General features: G+C 40.3%; 1 protein-coding gene across 2 annotated transcripts; it reads right to left on the bottom strand.

Annotated features, from left to right (window-relative positions):
• Nucleotides 1–5,557: 5,557 nt before the first annotated feature.
• Nucleotides 5,558–10,436, bottom strand: DYNLT1 (dynein, light chain, Tctex-type 1). 2 transcript variants are annotated; one of them, XM_010184696.1, is made up of 5 exons: nucleotides 10,377–10,436; nucleotides 7,873–7,914; nucleotides 6,534–6,657; nucleotides 6,271–6,348; nucleotides 5,558–5,971 (listed from the first exon to the last, which is right to left on the bottom strand). In XM_010184696.1, exons 1-5 carry the CDS (start codon nucleotides 10,401–10,403, stop codon nucleotides 5,901–5,903), a joined length of 342 nt encoding a protein of 113 aa, XP_010182998.1. In that variant the 5' UTR covers nucleotides 10,404–10,436; the 3' UTR covers nucleotides 5,558–5,900. The 2 variants fall into 2 exon arrangements, with proteins under 2 accessions (XP_010182998.1, XP_010182999.1); XM_010184697.1 differs by lacking the exon at nucleotides 7,873–7,914 and having other exon boundaries at nucleotides 5,561–5,971; nucleotides 10,377–10,403.
• Between the last annotated feature and the right edge of the window lie 6,654 nt (nucleotides 10,437–17,090).

Genomic DNA, 17,090 nt, shown 5'->3' with positions numbered 1-17,090 from the left:
AACTGGTTTAAGCAGAAGAGTGCAATGAAGTCCTGTGAGACTGGGGAAGGAGATTTCTTCTGCTTTGATGCAACCACTGTTCTAGACCATTCCCATTGCAATACTGTCCTGGTAGCTGTCAGGGTCATGAAGGGGACACTTCACAGGACAGCAGTTTGCTTAGGGAGGACCAAAGGATCTGCTTCATCCGGTTGCATCCTTGCTGTCATAGAATAGTTCAGATTCAATCGGTGCTCTGCTAAAGACAAGTGTGGTAAAATAATCTGTGTGTGTGAAAGAGAAAACTTTCTAAAATTATTTAGAGCTGCGAATTTTCTTGAGATAATTTGAAATGTAATACTTTCTGTACCAGGGATCATTTATTTTTTGGAAGCCAAAGCACTGTTGTCTGGCTAAAGCAAGAAAATTGCTGGAGTGGAGGGGAAGGTTTTCTCCTTTATTTTTTTAATTAATTGGAGTCAGTTTAGAAGAACATATAGGAAAGCATTAAAGAAGTATTTCAGGTTCGTGGTGGTTCTTTTTTTTATTTCCAGTGAACTGTAGTAAGCTGTATGTTCAGCACTTCCTTTTAGACTTTTTAGACATGATCTTTGTATCCTGGAAGAGGAGAGCCCATTCTCATTTTCACTGTTCCCCAGATGACTCTTGAGGCTTGCAGCTCTTTGAATTTGCAGAGCCAGACGTGGGAGCCAACTGGGCATCCTTTGGATACCCCAAATCCTTTTGACTTCCAGTGGAGTAACAGGATACAGGAAGTAGGTCTTCAAAAATTGCTGTTTACATGATCCTTATATATTCAGATCTTTTTGGCTCTAATATTATTTAATTCTTTTCTAAATTGTTCTGAAGAGATAAAATGATTGATTTGACTAAGGTGCCAAGTACACTAATGTTTCTTATCACAGTCTGTACTGGTTGTTACAGGTAACCCTGAAGGACAGTGTCATCCTTTGGGATTTCATTAACTAAAGAAAATAGTTTTCATCTGACTTTGAGATGATGAATTTTTTCTAAGCTGTTCTCAGCCCGTTTCACTTGTCGTTTTGTTTGCATTAACTTCTCTACATCACTACATTCAAAGTGGAAATAGGAAAGCTGAGAATGGGAAATGTGTATTTGTTTTTTTAAGTATCTCACTGTGAAAATAGTGAGAAAATGGTTTCATTGTTAATGTTTAAAGAGTATATTTGAGCAATGTTTGCCATGCAAAATTGTTTTGTATTTTGGAAGTGCTAGAATGTAATGGCAAGCTGAACTGAAGCACTGCCGTGTCAAATTCAGTACACTGTAAAAAGGCAAAAGCAGTGAAGCAGATGAGGAAATAGTTTTGCTAGCAAGAAATCTCAGTTTCACTCCTCTTACTTTGACAATTGGAAAGCAGAGACAGTGTTTGAGGAAAATTACAACATGGATTGTAAACAGCTTGCGAGCAGGTAGCATAAATTCATCTCCAAGTGAAGTATTGTAACCTCAGGGTGAAACAGAAGAGACATGGATAAGAAACTAGCCTGGATTTCCTTTCATTACTGCTAAAGTCATTCAATATTTCTGGCACTAGTGGGACTGTATACAATGGGAAAAGTACACAGAAAGGCCCCACTGCATAGGGTGTTCCTGCTCGAAAGGAGACACCATCTGTTAAATAACTGCAAGACTTCCAGGTACACCATGATCAAGGGGATCATTGTGTGCATGTATTTTAGGAAATCAGTGATCAGTGGGTGTGAGCCATTCACAGCAACCATTTTCTGCAGTATTTGCTTTAAAAATACAGTTGGTGTTGGAACTGGTTGGAAACTTTCCTAGGATTGGCAAAGAATAGGAAGCATAAGGTTCAACATCAGTAAGGAACAGCTCATGCAACCAACCCACGGCATTGATACTGGGGAAAATGGGAGGATGGTTCCAGCCAGGAAAGACTTTGATCTGTTCTCATTCTCTGAGCCAAAAGACAACTTTGTATCCACAGTCACCTAATTTCCTCCCCCCCCATTTCCATTTTGCTTATGCCAGTAATAACCTTTGCATTACTGTAAAACTTTTTTTAGAAGTTTGTAAATATGTAAAATGAAAAAAAAATGGAAAAAATGTGTACCAAAATGGTATAAAAATGTGTAAGATAAATGCTCTGTTTAATGAGAAGCTGTAATTAAATGCTGCTTTGAGAAAGTGTGCATGAGGATGTGTTAAATATTCTATGTGTCTAGAAGTTGTTAATGACAGCAAATTATCCATTTATGTTGGAAAACTTCATGCTAATATGAAATATGAAGGAAAAAACCCATAGTATTTCAAGCAAAAGTTGGGTATTAAGTTTCTTGGAAGACTTCATGTGCATAATCATTGTTAAATATGTTCATAATAAAGTTTTGTATCTTTATATTGTATCTTGGTTTTATTTTCCTTCTAGTGAATGACAATAATTTTTATAACTTACAGGTATTTTCAGTTTACGTATATTTTTTACACATATTTAAAGTTAGTTAATTGCATAAGGATGGGATCCAGGAGGCTGTGTCAGCACAGATTAACCAGGGAATTATGTTTTGGGTTGTTACTTTTGACTACCCTGCCTGGGCTTGAAGATGAAAGGACAGGTTGCTAGAAACACAGGTTTTCCCAAGAAATCCACTAGCCAGTTTACAAAGAGGAACTAGCTTTCTCGAATGGCTTAACTGTGGCTTTGCACCTCCTGCTGTGGTCACCCTGGCAGTAAAACTTCCCCTTTCAGCCAGAAGTGCATGCTTTGTGTTAGCTGCTGTCAGCTGCCTCTACCAGCAGGGCTGTACGTTCTCCTGCTGACCCTGCAATGAGGTGTCCTCTCTGCAGGCCCAGGAAGGGCTGCCCCACCTTCAACTCACTGACCAGCGAGGAAAAAACAAAACAAAACAAAACAAAAAAACAATAAAAACCCCAACGGTTTAGAGATGGTGAAGGTGCTGGTGTCATTCCTCTCCTTCTTATAGCTCTGTATCTTCCAAGGGTCTGCTCACAGCTGGCAGACTGAAGAAGTGCTCGGCATGTCACTCTTCGCTTGGGGTGATGCCATTCCTTGTGTAAACTCAAGGGGACTGAAATCTCATTGTGTGCGATGGAAAAAAAAAAATAGCGGTAAGCATCTCAGCACAAATGGATACTCAACTTAGGCATGCTTTGGTATCGGAGCTGGCGGTGCTCGTTTATCAGCAATGGTTAATTCCAAAGCCCTTGCCTTTAGGTTTCAGTTAAAGTAGTTAATGGTGGAAGACAGGGCATGCTCATTTGTGGCAGTTGCAGTAAATGATGTAACCTACCACCCCCCCCCTTCCTCTTCCTCCCTTCCAGATCAGGGCTGACATGCTAATAATTTCTACAGTCTAGTCATAGGAAAAGCCACAGTAGCAAGCCAGAGACAGGGAAGAGAGACTGACTTCATAGCTGCCTTCCTAACTACTCTAGCCCAGTTTGTGCTCATTTCTTTTTACAGCCCATTAATTACCTAGAGCAAGGACTCTGCAAGCTCATCACCCTAATGCTTTACTTCAGCATTGAGATGAGCTGGCCAGCAGTCTTTAAGAAAGTGGATTAAAACTAAGGTGTTTGAATATAATTCAAATTTTAAAAATCAGTAACTGTACAACATCAAGACTAATATGCAATGTCTACAGGATTTTACAGAAAAGCCCTCTCTTAACTTGGAGCAAGGAAGTGACCAACATACTGCCCCCCCAAAAAAACCACCAAACCCCGTTCTGTGGTCCTAAAACTATTGCACTGTGAGCACTGGTTACTGCACATGTGTAAAACAAGCTATAAAACTATCTGCTTTTCTGTAGCACAACTTCTGTTTCAATGCAACATGGGCTGTTTCCTCTCATACAGCTTTTACACTGACAAATGTCTCAAAATTTTTTTTCCCTGCAGTTCAGCACATGCGTGAAGCAACAAACAGCAAAAAAAAGGGGGAGGATTTGCTGTTATTAACATGAGTGAAGGACAAGGAAATTTTGAATGGCTTGACCAAGTCGCTAAGTGTTTCTAGAAGTCAATGCTGACTCAAAGTGCATGGAACTATGACAACTGTAAACAACTAGTGAGCAGGTACTACACTACCAATGTTTTTCTGTCATGGATGTCCAACCATCCAGATTAAAAATTTCCTTAGCAATGCAGAGATCAAAGATTTATTCCCTTTATGGTAAGTTTCTGTCTCCCCCTCATGACTAGTTGAGGCACTTCATCTATCTGCTTTTAATATTTTCTTTTACAGGTGGTGTACCCTTTCCGACACTGAATACTCAGCATTCTGTTTCTAGTCAAACCCCTGCTAAAGCTCTCTCTGCCACAGAAATACAAGGTATATACACCTCGGTATAAGGTCTAGACACTCAGTGTAGCCCTGCAGCACTCACTAGAGCATACACTACAATAAAGAAGTGGCTCAGCATGAAGGAGATGTGTTTACAGAGACGGTTTGAAACCGGTACCCTAGCAGAACTAGATAAGCCTTACAGCTGGATTCGAAGTCTCAAAGGTACCAAGCTCAAACCCGCTGATAATTTTTTGCCTGACTGCCAGCAGAAATGGAGAAAGCGGCAGAGGGCTGAAGCCTTGCCTGGCACAGGATTTTCTACAGTCTGGATAGGCTGAGCAGACGTCTCACAGCGAGCCTCCCTGTGCACCTAGCACTGCAAAAAACAAATCCTCTACTGTCATTTGATTTTTCAGTATTACCTCTTTCCAGATCATGGAAATGTACCGTTGCATCGGCAGTCACCTTTATTCTAAATAGCTTTAGTTGAGAACCAGATTCTCAAATAGTTGATAGGGCTTCCTAAATCTAAGCAATATCGGGTCACTCAGACTGATTCTAGCTCAAGAATACTCCCCCATACTTGTTTTGTAATTCTTTCAACTTCACTAGCAGTGAGCTACTACTAACAGAAGCAGCATAGCAGGTCACAGAGGTAATCTGAAATTCATAGCATGCTCCCATTTCTTTAATTAGCTGACAACGAAAACTTTATGGAGTCTATGCTGAGAACTTGTTTCACTTGTTATTCCGCTGCTGCAACTTTACCCTAGGAGGCAGGAGACTTGCAAGTGACTCATGTCGCCTTGAGGCATTTTTCCCCCCTTTCAGAAAGGATCATGTTTCACCAACTATGAGAATTCATGGCACTCACCATCAGAAAATCCATGTTAGAAGGCAGCAGGTAAGTTCAAGGCCTACTCAACGCATATGATTGCCTGCAGTAGTGAACGGTTACCCCTGCACAGCTTGCAGAGCACTTCTAGAATGTGAAAAACTTACCTTTGTTCAATGAAGCGTTCTTTCTGTTACCATTCCATGTCCTGAGTGTCATACAGTGAGATTAAACATGTCCCAAAAATGCAGCCAGCCTGCTTTCTAATAAACATCATCTCATTTTCTTGCAATTTTGTAGTGACTTTGGCAATATTATGGAAGTACTTTGCATTCTGGTATGTATCTCGGCTACCTTGAAGGAAACTAAAATAACAGGATTTTTTTTTTTAATAACAAAGAGTTAAGTTTCAATGAGTCACACACCAGTCGTTATGAATTTCAATAATTTAATGCTAACCAAAAGTACAAAGTGTGAAAGTCGGTGCTCACCAATATTTGTCTTAAAGAAATGTAGAGGAAGTGTTTACACTGCAGCAGATTTCAGTATTAGCACCTTGAAGAGAAGTTCTTGAAGTATTAAGACAGTATGGCAACACTGATACTAAGTACAAACATAAACCATGTAACAGCATGTTTTCACATTTCTACATCTGAAAAAAGTTACTTAAAAAGTACATTAAAAACAGAAGTCGTTCAGTGTATTCACAGTTTAGGCAGAGATGGAATCAAGTGCTGGAGTAGAAAAAGAGAAGGACAAACAATTCCAAGGCAATTATATTGCAAGTCCAAAGGCACTGACAATACAGTACATGGTCTTGTTCTCCCATCTCACAGTGCAGGCTCCTACAAAGACAAAAAAGGGTTTCAGAGACAGAAGAAAGTTACAGGGATTAAATGCATGCCCCTATGTGCATGTTTGCAATTGTTTACATTAAGAATCTTAAGAATGAAGCTTTCACAACAGCTACGCATTTCATATATATGTGAATTACCATCACAGCAAAAGTTAAAAATTGCCAAACTGTATGCTGTTACTCCAAAACTGTAGCACTTGGAAAAAAAAAAAGCAAAGTATGCTGCTTAGTCTTAAGGGCCTTGCATTACAGCTACGAGCTGAAAAATCCAACAGTTGGGTTCCTTACCATCACTGGAGTTGTCCCAGAAGCAAGAGCTTGCTGAGTGTAGTCCAGCACCATTTTTTTGCATAATCACACAGGTCACTGTCAGTAAAGAAACTTTCATTAATTTATCACTACCATTAATTAACATTTAGCTACATTTTTGCTTAGCATAGTACATACATATACACATAGGCACATATACACGCTAAGATCTTCCTTCACTCCCCACCCACCAGCACACTTGACAGCCCCAGCTTTAACACAGAGGAGAAGGTTGCGCTCACCAATGTACTTGAAAGGCTTCCCCAGCTTTGTGAGTTGGCTCAGTGTTTGCTCCACCACACTTGTTGTCCACTGGTTCACTCTGCTGTGCTGGTAGGCATTGCCACCTATGGCGCTTTCTATGGCCTATTGGCAACAAATGCAAAGAGCTGCACTGGTGTCAATCTACAAGGCACCCATTAACCCATTCCAACATGGAGCACTAAAGAAGAGGGCCCACACCCACAGAGAAATCCTAAACACTACTTGTCCATACTGACTGTTGGAAGTATTTTCAATTATTAAAAACCTCGCAGTTCAGAGTTCGAGCCAGGCACAGGGAGTGCCTATCTATATCATAGATTCCATCCTCTCCATTTTGTGGTATTTTGATTCTTTATTTGTAATTTCTATCCTTATGTCCTGAAGCCAAAGTTAGGAAAAAGGTCTTGCATTTAAAAGGTCATGAAGAGAGTGAAAAAATGTACATAACAATGGCACATTCACACATATTCTTCTATGGAAACTAACATTAATTGTTTTAGCAGAATCATTCTGTACAAAAACACAAGCCAGAAGACCCATGTAGTTCCTCATAGAGCAGAAGCCTTCAGCCCAATAATCCATTTTACTTATGAGGAAAGATTTCCCTTTAAGAGATTTTTTTAAAAGTACATTAAAGCTGCATAGTTTTCATTGTTACTTTTTTTTTGTCTCAGAAATTGTTTAAAAAAATAACCACAAAATTATTTCAGACTCAGAAGACACAGGAGAATGTATGAAAGCACGCACATTCCATTTACTGAGTCTGATCAAAACAACTGTCTTGCAAACAGAAAAAGTTGAGCCACTCCACTCTACAAGAGGAATTCTGAACAACAAAAAAAAAAATCCCTCTGGAAATTTTCTAGATGGGAAATTAACGTTTCTCAGCAACAAGAATAGTTCAATCATTTCAAACAAACAACTCATTTTGGAGGAAAAGCTACTCAAAAGAATGCAGTAACATGCATATGCAGATAGCCTATCTAAAAAACCCTATGTGTTACTGAAACATAAAATCAATCTCTATAGAATTTAACACACAACATCCCCCTAGAAACTCTAATGAGGTATACTGGGACCAGAGACGAGTATGAAATTAATTATCTTTTGGATTTGTAATACATTTTACAACTAAGGCTAGGTTTCATTACCACTTGAAGTATGCACATTGGTTAAATCAACAGTTATCTGTACTTTGACAGCAACCTATCTAGAAATCTATTACTTATCAGTCATCAGATTTTCTTTAATGCCTTTTAGCACACAGCATACAATATACCATACTCTCACACCAAGAAAATGAAAATGTTAGTTTACCTCTTTAATGATGATGCTGACTTCATCAACAACAAAGGAAGTCTATAAAAAAGTAGAATTTTAAATAATCAGTGGACACATTCTTCTGTTTACAGAGTTCAAGCTTTGTTAAGAACATGAACACTGAACACTATCAAGGTAACATTCTTAGCAAAGTATGGCAAAGTAAGGGATGAGCTGATATTGGCTGGCCTTTTGGGTCAAAGTTTTCAAATTGTAACTTGAAACTATTTAAAAATAATATCTATAGCACTTCTGTATGTAGATATTTTCATTTTACAACAAGCATTAATGTCCACGATTCACAGTAGGGTTGCAGAGATTATCTCAGTGTGCAGACACAGCTTACAGTTAAACAAAACCCACCTCTCCTGGGCACGGATGCAGACAAAACATCCATTCACAGTTCAAGGAAAAGCTGTCATCACAATTTCAGCTGGGCATAAGAAAACTGCCCTTGGAAACCGAAGGGGAAATCTAGCTTACTGGACTTCCCATCACCTTCAGCTTTCTCTTGGGCTCTGCTGAGTTTAGATTAGGCATGTGGAGTGGGGACAGAGCCAGGGGAATGCTAACAGGGCAGCAGCAAGCCAGGCACCAGCCGGCATTTTTACTACAGGCACCTCACAGCCTCGCCTCACACACCAGAAGAAAGGAATCAGACAAAAGAAAGGCACTTAACAGCAAACCAATTAATTTCAGAAGATGGAATAAGGATTTCAAGATCAACCTAATCAAGCATATGTTGACTCACTTTTCCCTAGGAGGTCTGTCAGCTTCTCCAGCTGGCAACTAACAGCATACTTTGGGTGAGCAGGAACACCACTGCTACACCTGCTCTGGAAAATTTCAGTATTACACTTATGAACCTGCAGTCAGGTGAACAGTCTGGTCAGCTTCAATGACATGCAACATTCTGAAAGATGCGAGCAGCTGAGAGTTCTCCCAGGTAAAAGAAAGAGCACACCCCAGGAGACGTGAAGGCAATGTCTTTTTTGTAACAATCCAGAAGTACCAAGTTGCTGGCACATTTCAGTATTTTTAAAAGCTTTTATGTGTTGTGGCAAGCTGGCTTTTATTTTCAGCTTCTTGACTTTGATTTAATTTTAATATGCTTTATTTGTTTTCATGGTACTGAATTTTACAACTGCTTATGTTAAAGGTGCACCACTGTATTTAACCAAGTAAGAGCTAAAATCATCAAAACATCCTTTCCCACAGAGTGTAAGTTAAGAATACACATGCCAGACACACTGGCAGACATGAAGACATGTCAGGCAAGACTATAAACTATATACAATTTTTTCTTCACAAAGTCTAGAACTCTGCTCAGAAATGCCTTTAAGTGAGCATAAACACAGCTCACCAAAGTAAACTGAATTCAATTCAACCCAAGTTCTCAAAGGTACTTAGACACATGGGAAAGAGCCATAGATAGATTTGAGAATCTGGTTCTAAGGTTGCTGTTACTTCTCAACCCTTTCCTTTTTTTGAGATGAGAGTGTATATGGGTTTAGATGCATGACAAAACAGAACATAAAGACTCAGAGTCCAGATTTGTGTGTTGCAATTGAGTTGCCAAATAACACAACACTATTCCATCCTTTTATAGGATAATGCAAACATTTCTTATATTTAAAAAGAACAAAAAAATCAGCAGCTTTGTGATTTCCCTGCAGCATCCCTCTGGCACAAGGAAAGCAGACCTGATGTTTTCAATACCTTGTTTAAAAGAAGTGTTCCCAGGCAACAAATGCAAACTGCAAAGCAGTATTATTTTTGAGTAATTCTGCAGACATTTTTGAAAACAGCTATAAGAATGACGTTTGTAAGTTAATTATCATTTAAAAAAAATACCTGTAACTGCATAACACAGGCCAGGCCCAGCAACCAGGGCAAGGCTTTCAGAACAAGCCTGTCACACCTTCGCCCCTCACAGGGCTTTGCTATTGTCTAACCAAGTCACAGCGCAGCTGTTTAACAAAGCAGCAAATTGTCATAGCTCAGAAAAAAAACCTGTCCCTCTGCAAGGGCAACACTTGGTGGGTAGCCATGTAGCATGATAACGAAAAAAAATAAATTATTTATCAAACTTCGTATCGTTGTTAATGTGCTTATAATGGGACAGCTGCCTCATCAGCGCGCCTGTAACACGCAGACTACCTGCTTCAAGTCTCCTTTCCACACAAAAAATAGCTTATTCGCGTCTTCCACTCATCTAAACCGTACGGGCAAACCTTCTATCACAGCACAGTACTTCGTGCTGGTGGTAAAGCCAGAAACCATGAGACCCCTTGGATGTTTTCTCCGGACGGCTCCGGCCCGCCCGGGGTGGAGGGCGGGTGGCAGCAGCTCCGCAGGGCTGGGCGGCAAGAACAAAAGCCAGGCCTGCCTCCAGCTGTTGGTACTGCCCAAGCCTCCCACCGGCCCGCAGCCTTCCAAAACGAGAAGCCAGGGGCTGCCCCAAAGCCGTCCTCCGCCCGCCCCCCGCCCTGCTCCGTTACCTCCTCCCCCGACTGGAACTCGTCCATCTTCCCGGTATAGCCCCTCACACCGCAACCAACACAGACCCACGCGCCAGCCACCTTCTGCAGTGCGCCTGCGCACTCCTGCACCGCCGCGCCCTCCGCGCCTGTCTCTTTGCGCCTGCGCACTGCGCTCTCCGCGTCTCGGGCGCGTAGCAACGGGGAGCGCCGCTATGGGGCGCGGCCTGCCCAGCGCCCTCCAAGATGGCGCCGTTTCCATAGCGACCGCGAGGAGGCGACCGGCCGGTTCCAGGCGTCCGGTGATGGTGACCGCTGTCGGGTTGTCAGACTCCCCAGAAGCCTGGGGCTGAGAAAGAGAAGAGTGCCCGTCGCTGTTGTGGTGTTCACGTAGAGAGCTTGCCGTCTGTGTTTGGTGGACGCGTCCGCAGAGAGGTGGATCCTGGAGGTCCTTCCCTCGGAAGGAGGATCTGCATCTTGTTTCTGGAGACAGCTTGAAATGAAGGCCTGTGTCATGTGTGCGCAGGAACTGACAAAAAAACATGGGAAGACATGAAGAATATGTGTATTCTTACAGTTCTAAGCAGATGCTGTTATTTTTAGCAGCCAGAATAAAAATCTGGACAATAAAATTAAGGGGCATGCTTTTCACAGTTCACGGCATGTTGTTTGTGTGTGCAGTGTTTACAGATTGCCCAAATTACTGGCAGTACCAGCCTCTGAGAGATTATGTAAACAGTGGAAGACGGTGTTTGGGTTTTGAGTGTCTTGCATGAACTGGAATAATAATCTGAACAAAGGAGAAAATGTGAGAAATTGTGTGTGGAAAGTAATTTGTTAAAGCATTAGGGTATAGAAACATGGCTAAGGTCTTGCAATCAGTTTTATAAGATGTGGTGCTTTGGAACATAACAGGATGAGAATCTTACCAAAAAAAAATCAGTAAAACCCTAATTGATAATGGGGTACAGTGGAAAGCAAAAGAATTCACATTGTATATAGAAAAGAAAAAAAAAAGGGGGGGAAATTCAGATGGAGTTGGTAACTTCTAGAGTATTTGTGAAGGTTGTAAATCCATCAAGGCCTGGGAGATTTCTACATTCACAGACAGAGGTAAATCTTAAAAACAGAGAGGAGGGTGCCTCAAAGCTAAGATAAGCAGAACATCCTTGAAGACAAGGAACTAATGAGCTAACACAGCTGCAAGAAACCGACTTAAATCCTGACTAGTTACACAGAGACAATAAAGCTGAAAAGTTTACAGTGGTGAAGACTTCATCTTCACGACCCTCAACAACCGCCCCAGAATTTTAGTGCGCATGTGACAATGGGCGGAAACTTATGTTAAAGATTTCCCTGGAAAACTGTTGAATATGTAAATAACTTTGTAAAAATGTGTGGCTATGATAATGAATGTTACTATAAATAAACCTCAACCTATTAGAGGGTGTGCTTTCCAGGCATCCCACTTCCTGAATGCACCCAGCATGGTGCTAATAAACCTTTGCTTCACAGAATTTATCTGTCTCTAAATTTGCATTTTGTGAGCACGTTTCTCACAATAACTCTGGGGGCAAATGCAAAGGCCTATGCTGAGGCAGGAATGACCAGCTCTGTAAATGCAGACAGGGCAGGACCAGCTTGCTTGGTAGCAACAGAATAGGGAAGTGTATTTGGTATGATTTACTGCAGTCTGTCATGCAATGCTGGTGCTAAAAAAAGGAGGTACCACACTGGGAGATGTAAATAGCTATACAGCTCACAGGACATGGGGAGCTGCATTTCTATTGTACTTTGCCCTGATTGGCCTCAGCTGTGGCCTCCAACCCTGTGCCCTCTGCTCCAGACCTGTCTCTTCAGTGGACCTTTGCCCTATCTTCTGGCCTTGTCTCCAGTCTTATTTCAGGCCCAGCCTCCTCTTTCTCCTGAAGAAGAATACTCTGACCAGTCACCTCACTTTGGAACTGCTGGGGGGCCCTGTGGGCAACACAGGCTCCGGCTGCCCTGCTGGGATATGGCAGGACTGCAGCTGGCTGCTGAACTCACCCTCAGCCCCTCTCCTCTGAGCCCTGTGCTCCCTGCACTGCTCCCTCCAGGCAGAAGGCAGAGACCAAAAAAGTGAGGCCTATGGGAAGGCTGAAGGGTGCTTTTTAGACAACAGAATAAAAGGCTGTAGCTTGGTTATATTCTTAACATGTATAAAGTGCTGCAGCAGTTTTCCATGCCCAGAGGTGGGAGGGGAAAAATAGAATGAGATAAAAGTGTTACAATTAAAGCTTTGGTTAAATATTAGGGGAAAAGCTGTCAGTAAGGCTAATTCTCTTTGGCCTGGCTTTGTGATACTGCAGATCTGCCGCCATGGGTAGTTACAATCCTTGGGTTGTTTCTGGTCTTTTATTTAGGTAAAGTTTTGCCTGAAATGAAGGCCAAAGTCATCCAAATATTCTTTGTTAGGCTTAGCTCTGTGCCCCACTAAGAGCTGTTTTCTCTTCAGTGATACACGTAAAGGTGATTAAGCTTGATGTACATAGGTAAAAGTATTTGAACCTATTTAACTTAATGAGGTTATAAAATCACAGGCTGGCTAATTTTGCTCTGTGAATAGAATTGCAGTGCTTTGTTTAATTTTAGATAAAAATATTTATTAGAACACCAAGAAGGGCTTCTCTGTTGTATGTAGTTTATCTTGAATAAGAAAGGAGACTGACCTGCAAGAATGGCCTCTCTTCTTTTCCAGACTTTGAAATAATTTGGATGTAATTTTTGTACTTCATTACTCATACTTGCTTCTGCAATAGACTGAATTGGGATATTCAAATAATATTTTAACTTTTAATTCTTGTCTGAGATCAGATTTCCAGTTGTGAGGTAAAATAATTTTCTTCTTTTTTGCAGATGCGTAAAAAACGAATTTTTAAAAAACTTTATCTAAACTGATTGCTTTGCCATTCAGACCTGAATAGAAGCCAGGAAATACAAGTGGAGTTTTCTGTGCAAGTCCTGGGTACATTGAGGTTAGTACTATTTTCACATCTATAGTATCAGAAAAAGAAATGATGTAGAACTCAAAGCCACTTTGCTTCCTGTGTGTGTGACTGAAGACTGAGCATATTTTGATGGTATCTGTCAGCCTTTATAGTTTCTTGTACTGAGTCTTTGTTTAATATTAGTAAAATGAGTAAGTTCTCTTTGACTGCTAGTTGCTGGTACTGGTAACAAAACCAGAGACTTGGCAAAAGCTGTTGTAATGCTAGAGCTCTTCTTAGAGTGCATTTGCTTTTAGCTGTTTTGGGGATGCTCCTCTGTACGTACGTCAGTCTAATTTCGGTTCCCCAAAGGAAGGAAAGGGGGTAGAGAACAGCCACCGGTTTTCTTTAAGGAAAGATAAATACATGGTAAGAGTGCTACTCATCTTTTAAAAGCAGTATACTTCCACGCATCTTTCTTCAATGGCTGCTGAAAAGGTACGGACATGCTTTTAATGTGTTCTGTATGATGTTACGCAGGAAGATGCATTTTTACTTAATGAAATAGTGTTTTTTAAACTGTAAAGAATTAGAACTTTTTAAAGTTTGTGGTTTTTTTGTTTTTTATTGTTTTTTACTTTAAGTGCTGGGGTGGGATATTATTAAAATCACAAGGCATAGATTTGGTAAAACATTATCAAAGAAGTTACAAATAATTTGCATACGTATATGCAAGGATGTGAAAATTAAACTGTTGCAGCCAGGCAGTATAAAATAGCACTTATCATTTTCTTAACTAAGAATAAGTTTCTGTGAATGACCTCTGCAGAACAGAAGGTAACCATGAATTCCAGGAGCTTTTGTGATCATTTTTATTCTGAACCTCCTTAATCTTTGTCCTAGCTACTGATGTATTACATCCATCTTCTGGATGCAAGTAATCCAGTTTCATTGGATGTAAGTAATGGGTGAAGTAATCCAATTATCTCAAGTCAATGAAGGCTGTGGCTTTAGAAAATCAGTTTATTTATACTTATTTAGTTGTCATTATTTTGCTAATGATTAAGGACCTGAAAGGAGATCAAATAATACATTACGTGCTAAACTGCTTTGAGACAAAGCAGCTTGCTAACTCTGGCATTTCCAAGTTAAAAAACTTAAAAAATAAGCTGCCTTTTGCAAAATTAATCTTGACCTAAGTGGGCCTTTAGATTGATCTTCAGTAGCATAACTATTTTAGCCTGATATAAAAGAAAAAAGTATGGTCTTCTGAGATTGCACTGTGTGCGAGCATGCCTCCCTCTCCTAAGATGTGACCACATTGGTCGTTCCGTCTCCTTTACGATGGCTTTGAGACTTCACGTGATATTTTCAAAAAGCTACTCATCCATCTGCAAGGTGCCTAACACCAGATTCTTGCAAATGCATAATTTAAAATAATGTATGAACAAAATATTTTGTGAACTTTGTGCTGAAAAGGGAGAAGTGTGATGGTATTTACTGAAGAGGTTGCTGTTGCTGTTGGTTTTACGTAGATGATGCCTGCCTTTGAGGTTAGCTGACTGTGTAAAACAGCTAGCTAGCTAGATTCGATGTGTCAACATGAAAGGAGGTCATCCGTGGTTTTTAAAATTGTTTTTCCTGTCAAGAGGAGCCATTACTGAAAACACTTCTTTATTACTGCCAAAAAGCTAATCTAATGCAGACAGTTTGGTGTTAGAAATGCTTTTCTTTTACAATGGTAGAGAGCTTCTCAGTCCGGTTTGAAGGCCTCTGTGAAATGATTATGAGTTCAAGTTTGTTGTGGGGCACATGGATAATCCCTCATCTCGGGGGTTATAGTGCTTTATTTATTCCTAAAGCTACCTCATCATTAAGCCAGATTTTGAGTTATCTTTGAATGTGCAAGAAATATTGACAGATCACAACCATCGTCTGAGCTTAAATCTTCATGAAGATTAAAAAAACCAACCAACCAACCAAAGGAATATCCAGGTGCAATACTGATGGAGCTGCTGGCTGCATGCTGGATTTTAAGCTTTATTCTATGCAGCATGTGATGATCTTGCCCAGAGGTGAGAGAGCCACAGAGGCTTTTTGTCTCTCTGCGTAGTGCAGATACTGCAGGACATAGGGCCCCTGACACTTTTCTGCAGTACATTTGTTCTGTCGTTCAGTGCCAGAAGGTGATGCTGGTCTTTCCATCCTAGTCCTTGTGGCAGTCTACTGCTGGCATTACATTCAGTGCTTGTGATTTATCACTGTGACAGGGATGTGAAGTGTGGCAATAGACCAACTGGTTTGGATGATGGTGTTGCAGTATTGCAGACGGGGTGAGGTTGAATGCCGTTCTGCCTAGGGCAGAACCTGCGTCTCCCAGGGTGTACAGCTGCAAGCAAGACACAGTGGAAACAAGGGGAGGAACCAAGCTATTAATTCTCTCACACTGTTTCAATTTGTGCAAGCTTCAATAGCTGAAACGATAGTAAAAAAATTAAAATTATATGCATCTCTGAATAAGATTCTGTATGTCCTCAGTATATTTCATATACTAAGATGTCATCTGAAATCCAGTTCCCAAAACAGGCTTGAAATATGGTAAACTTTGTGCTCTTCTGTGAAGAAGAGAGGTAGTCCTTTTTTGAAGAATTTGAAGGAGATCTCAAATCATGGCTATTTATGTGCTTTCTTAACTGCAGATGTTCTTATAACTGTTTTAAAATGGCATGTTCTTAATAGCTCTGTAAGACATTCATATATTTTCTTTAGGATCACTAGAGTGGTTTTATTGGATCCAGCTTATAACAACTATCATAAATTTGCTAACTTTTACTGATGCTTTAGCAGGATTTTCTGATAATGTTGTGGATATACCAGCCTATGAAAATCCTAGGAGTTTATAGACAGTGTAACTTACGCTGTAGTGGGTGTTTTGGTATCCCATATAGAGCAGAGGTCCTCGTGTTTGTACTGACTGCTCTTTCAGATTATATTGACTTAGATGGAGTTGAAGATTCTAAACATGCTCATCACTCCTTGGAGGTATTCTTGAGGTAAAAGATGAAAGCAAGCGAAGGTTGCAGGGGCCTTTGAAAATAGCATATATTGTGTTTAAAAATTGCTCAGGCTTTTTAGGTTTCAACTGAGTAATTTCCTGTGAAACTGCAGCTGGCAAGGAAATAAAATATGATTGTGCATATCTCTGTCTCTTTTGTTTCCACAGGAAACCAATCTTTTTTCTTATTATTATTTCTTTGTTAACACGGTTTCTGTGAAACGCTTTGTCCTTTTGGTGTCTGTTGAAGGGTTTAATGAAAAAAAATTACAGAAGAATGGAAGGCGTACTGCTTATAAATACAATTTATCACCTCCTGCTTTTTCTGTGGGAAATTGTGTAACTTAATTGGGGCAAGCACTATGTAAAGTAATTCCCTGCACTGACAAAAATATATCGTCACTATACATATATATATATGAACTTCTGGTGGGTTTGGGGGGTTTTTGTTTTTTCTTTTTTTAACTTAAAACTCACAATATTTTAAAATTATGATCCAGGAATGCAGATAGTTGGTCAGATCCTTAGCTGAGGTTCATCAGTTGAAGCATCAGTAGCTGCTCTGGGAAAGCTTTACCCTTCTGTCCTAGTGTCTACACCTTCTGCCCAGAGCATGACTGTTTGTGTTCAGTTCAGATTAGGTTTGAAACACTTAACTGGTTTTCATATACATATCTTTAATATTTGGTGTACCATAAGTGGAACTCTCTTACA

The sequence above is a fragment of the Mesitornis unicolor genome, unplaced genomic scaffold, assembly GCF_000695765.1.
Source record: "Mesitornis unicolor isolate BGI_N332 unplaced genomic scaffold, ASM69576v1 scaffold18975, whole genome shotgun sequence".
NCBI lineage: Eukaryota > Metazoa > Chordata > Aves > Mesitornithiformes > Mesitornithidae > Mesitornis > Mesitornis unicolor.
Note: the sequence above shows the minus strand (reverse complement) of the source record. Positions and strands in the feature narration are given on the sequence as shown.

Excerpts from the sequence above, each read along its gene's own strand:
- DYNLT1 (XM_010184696.1), bottom strand. The coding sequence starts at position 10,403 with ATGGACGAGTTCCAGTCGGGGGAGGAG. Across the intron at positions 6,658-7,872 it reads TCAGCATCATCATTAAAGAG|GCCATAGAAAGCGCCATAGG; the intron begins GTAAACTAACAT and ends TGTTGCCAATAG. Across the intron at positions 5,972-6,270 it reads CTGGGACAACTCCAGTGATG|GAGCCTGCACTGTGAGATGG; the intron begins GTAAGGAACCCA and ends TTGTCTTTGTAG.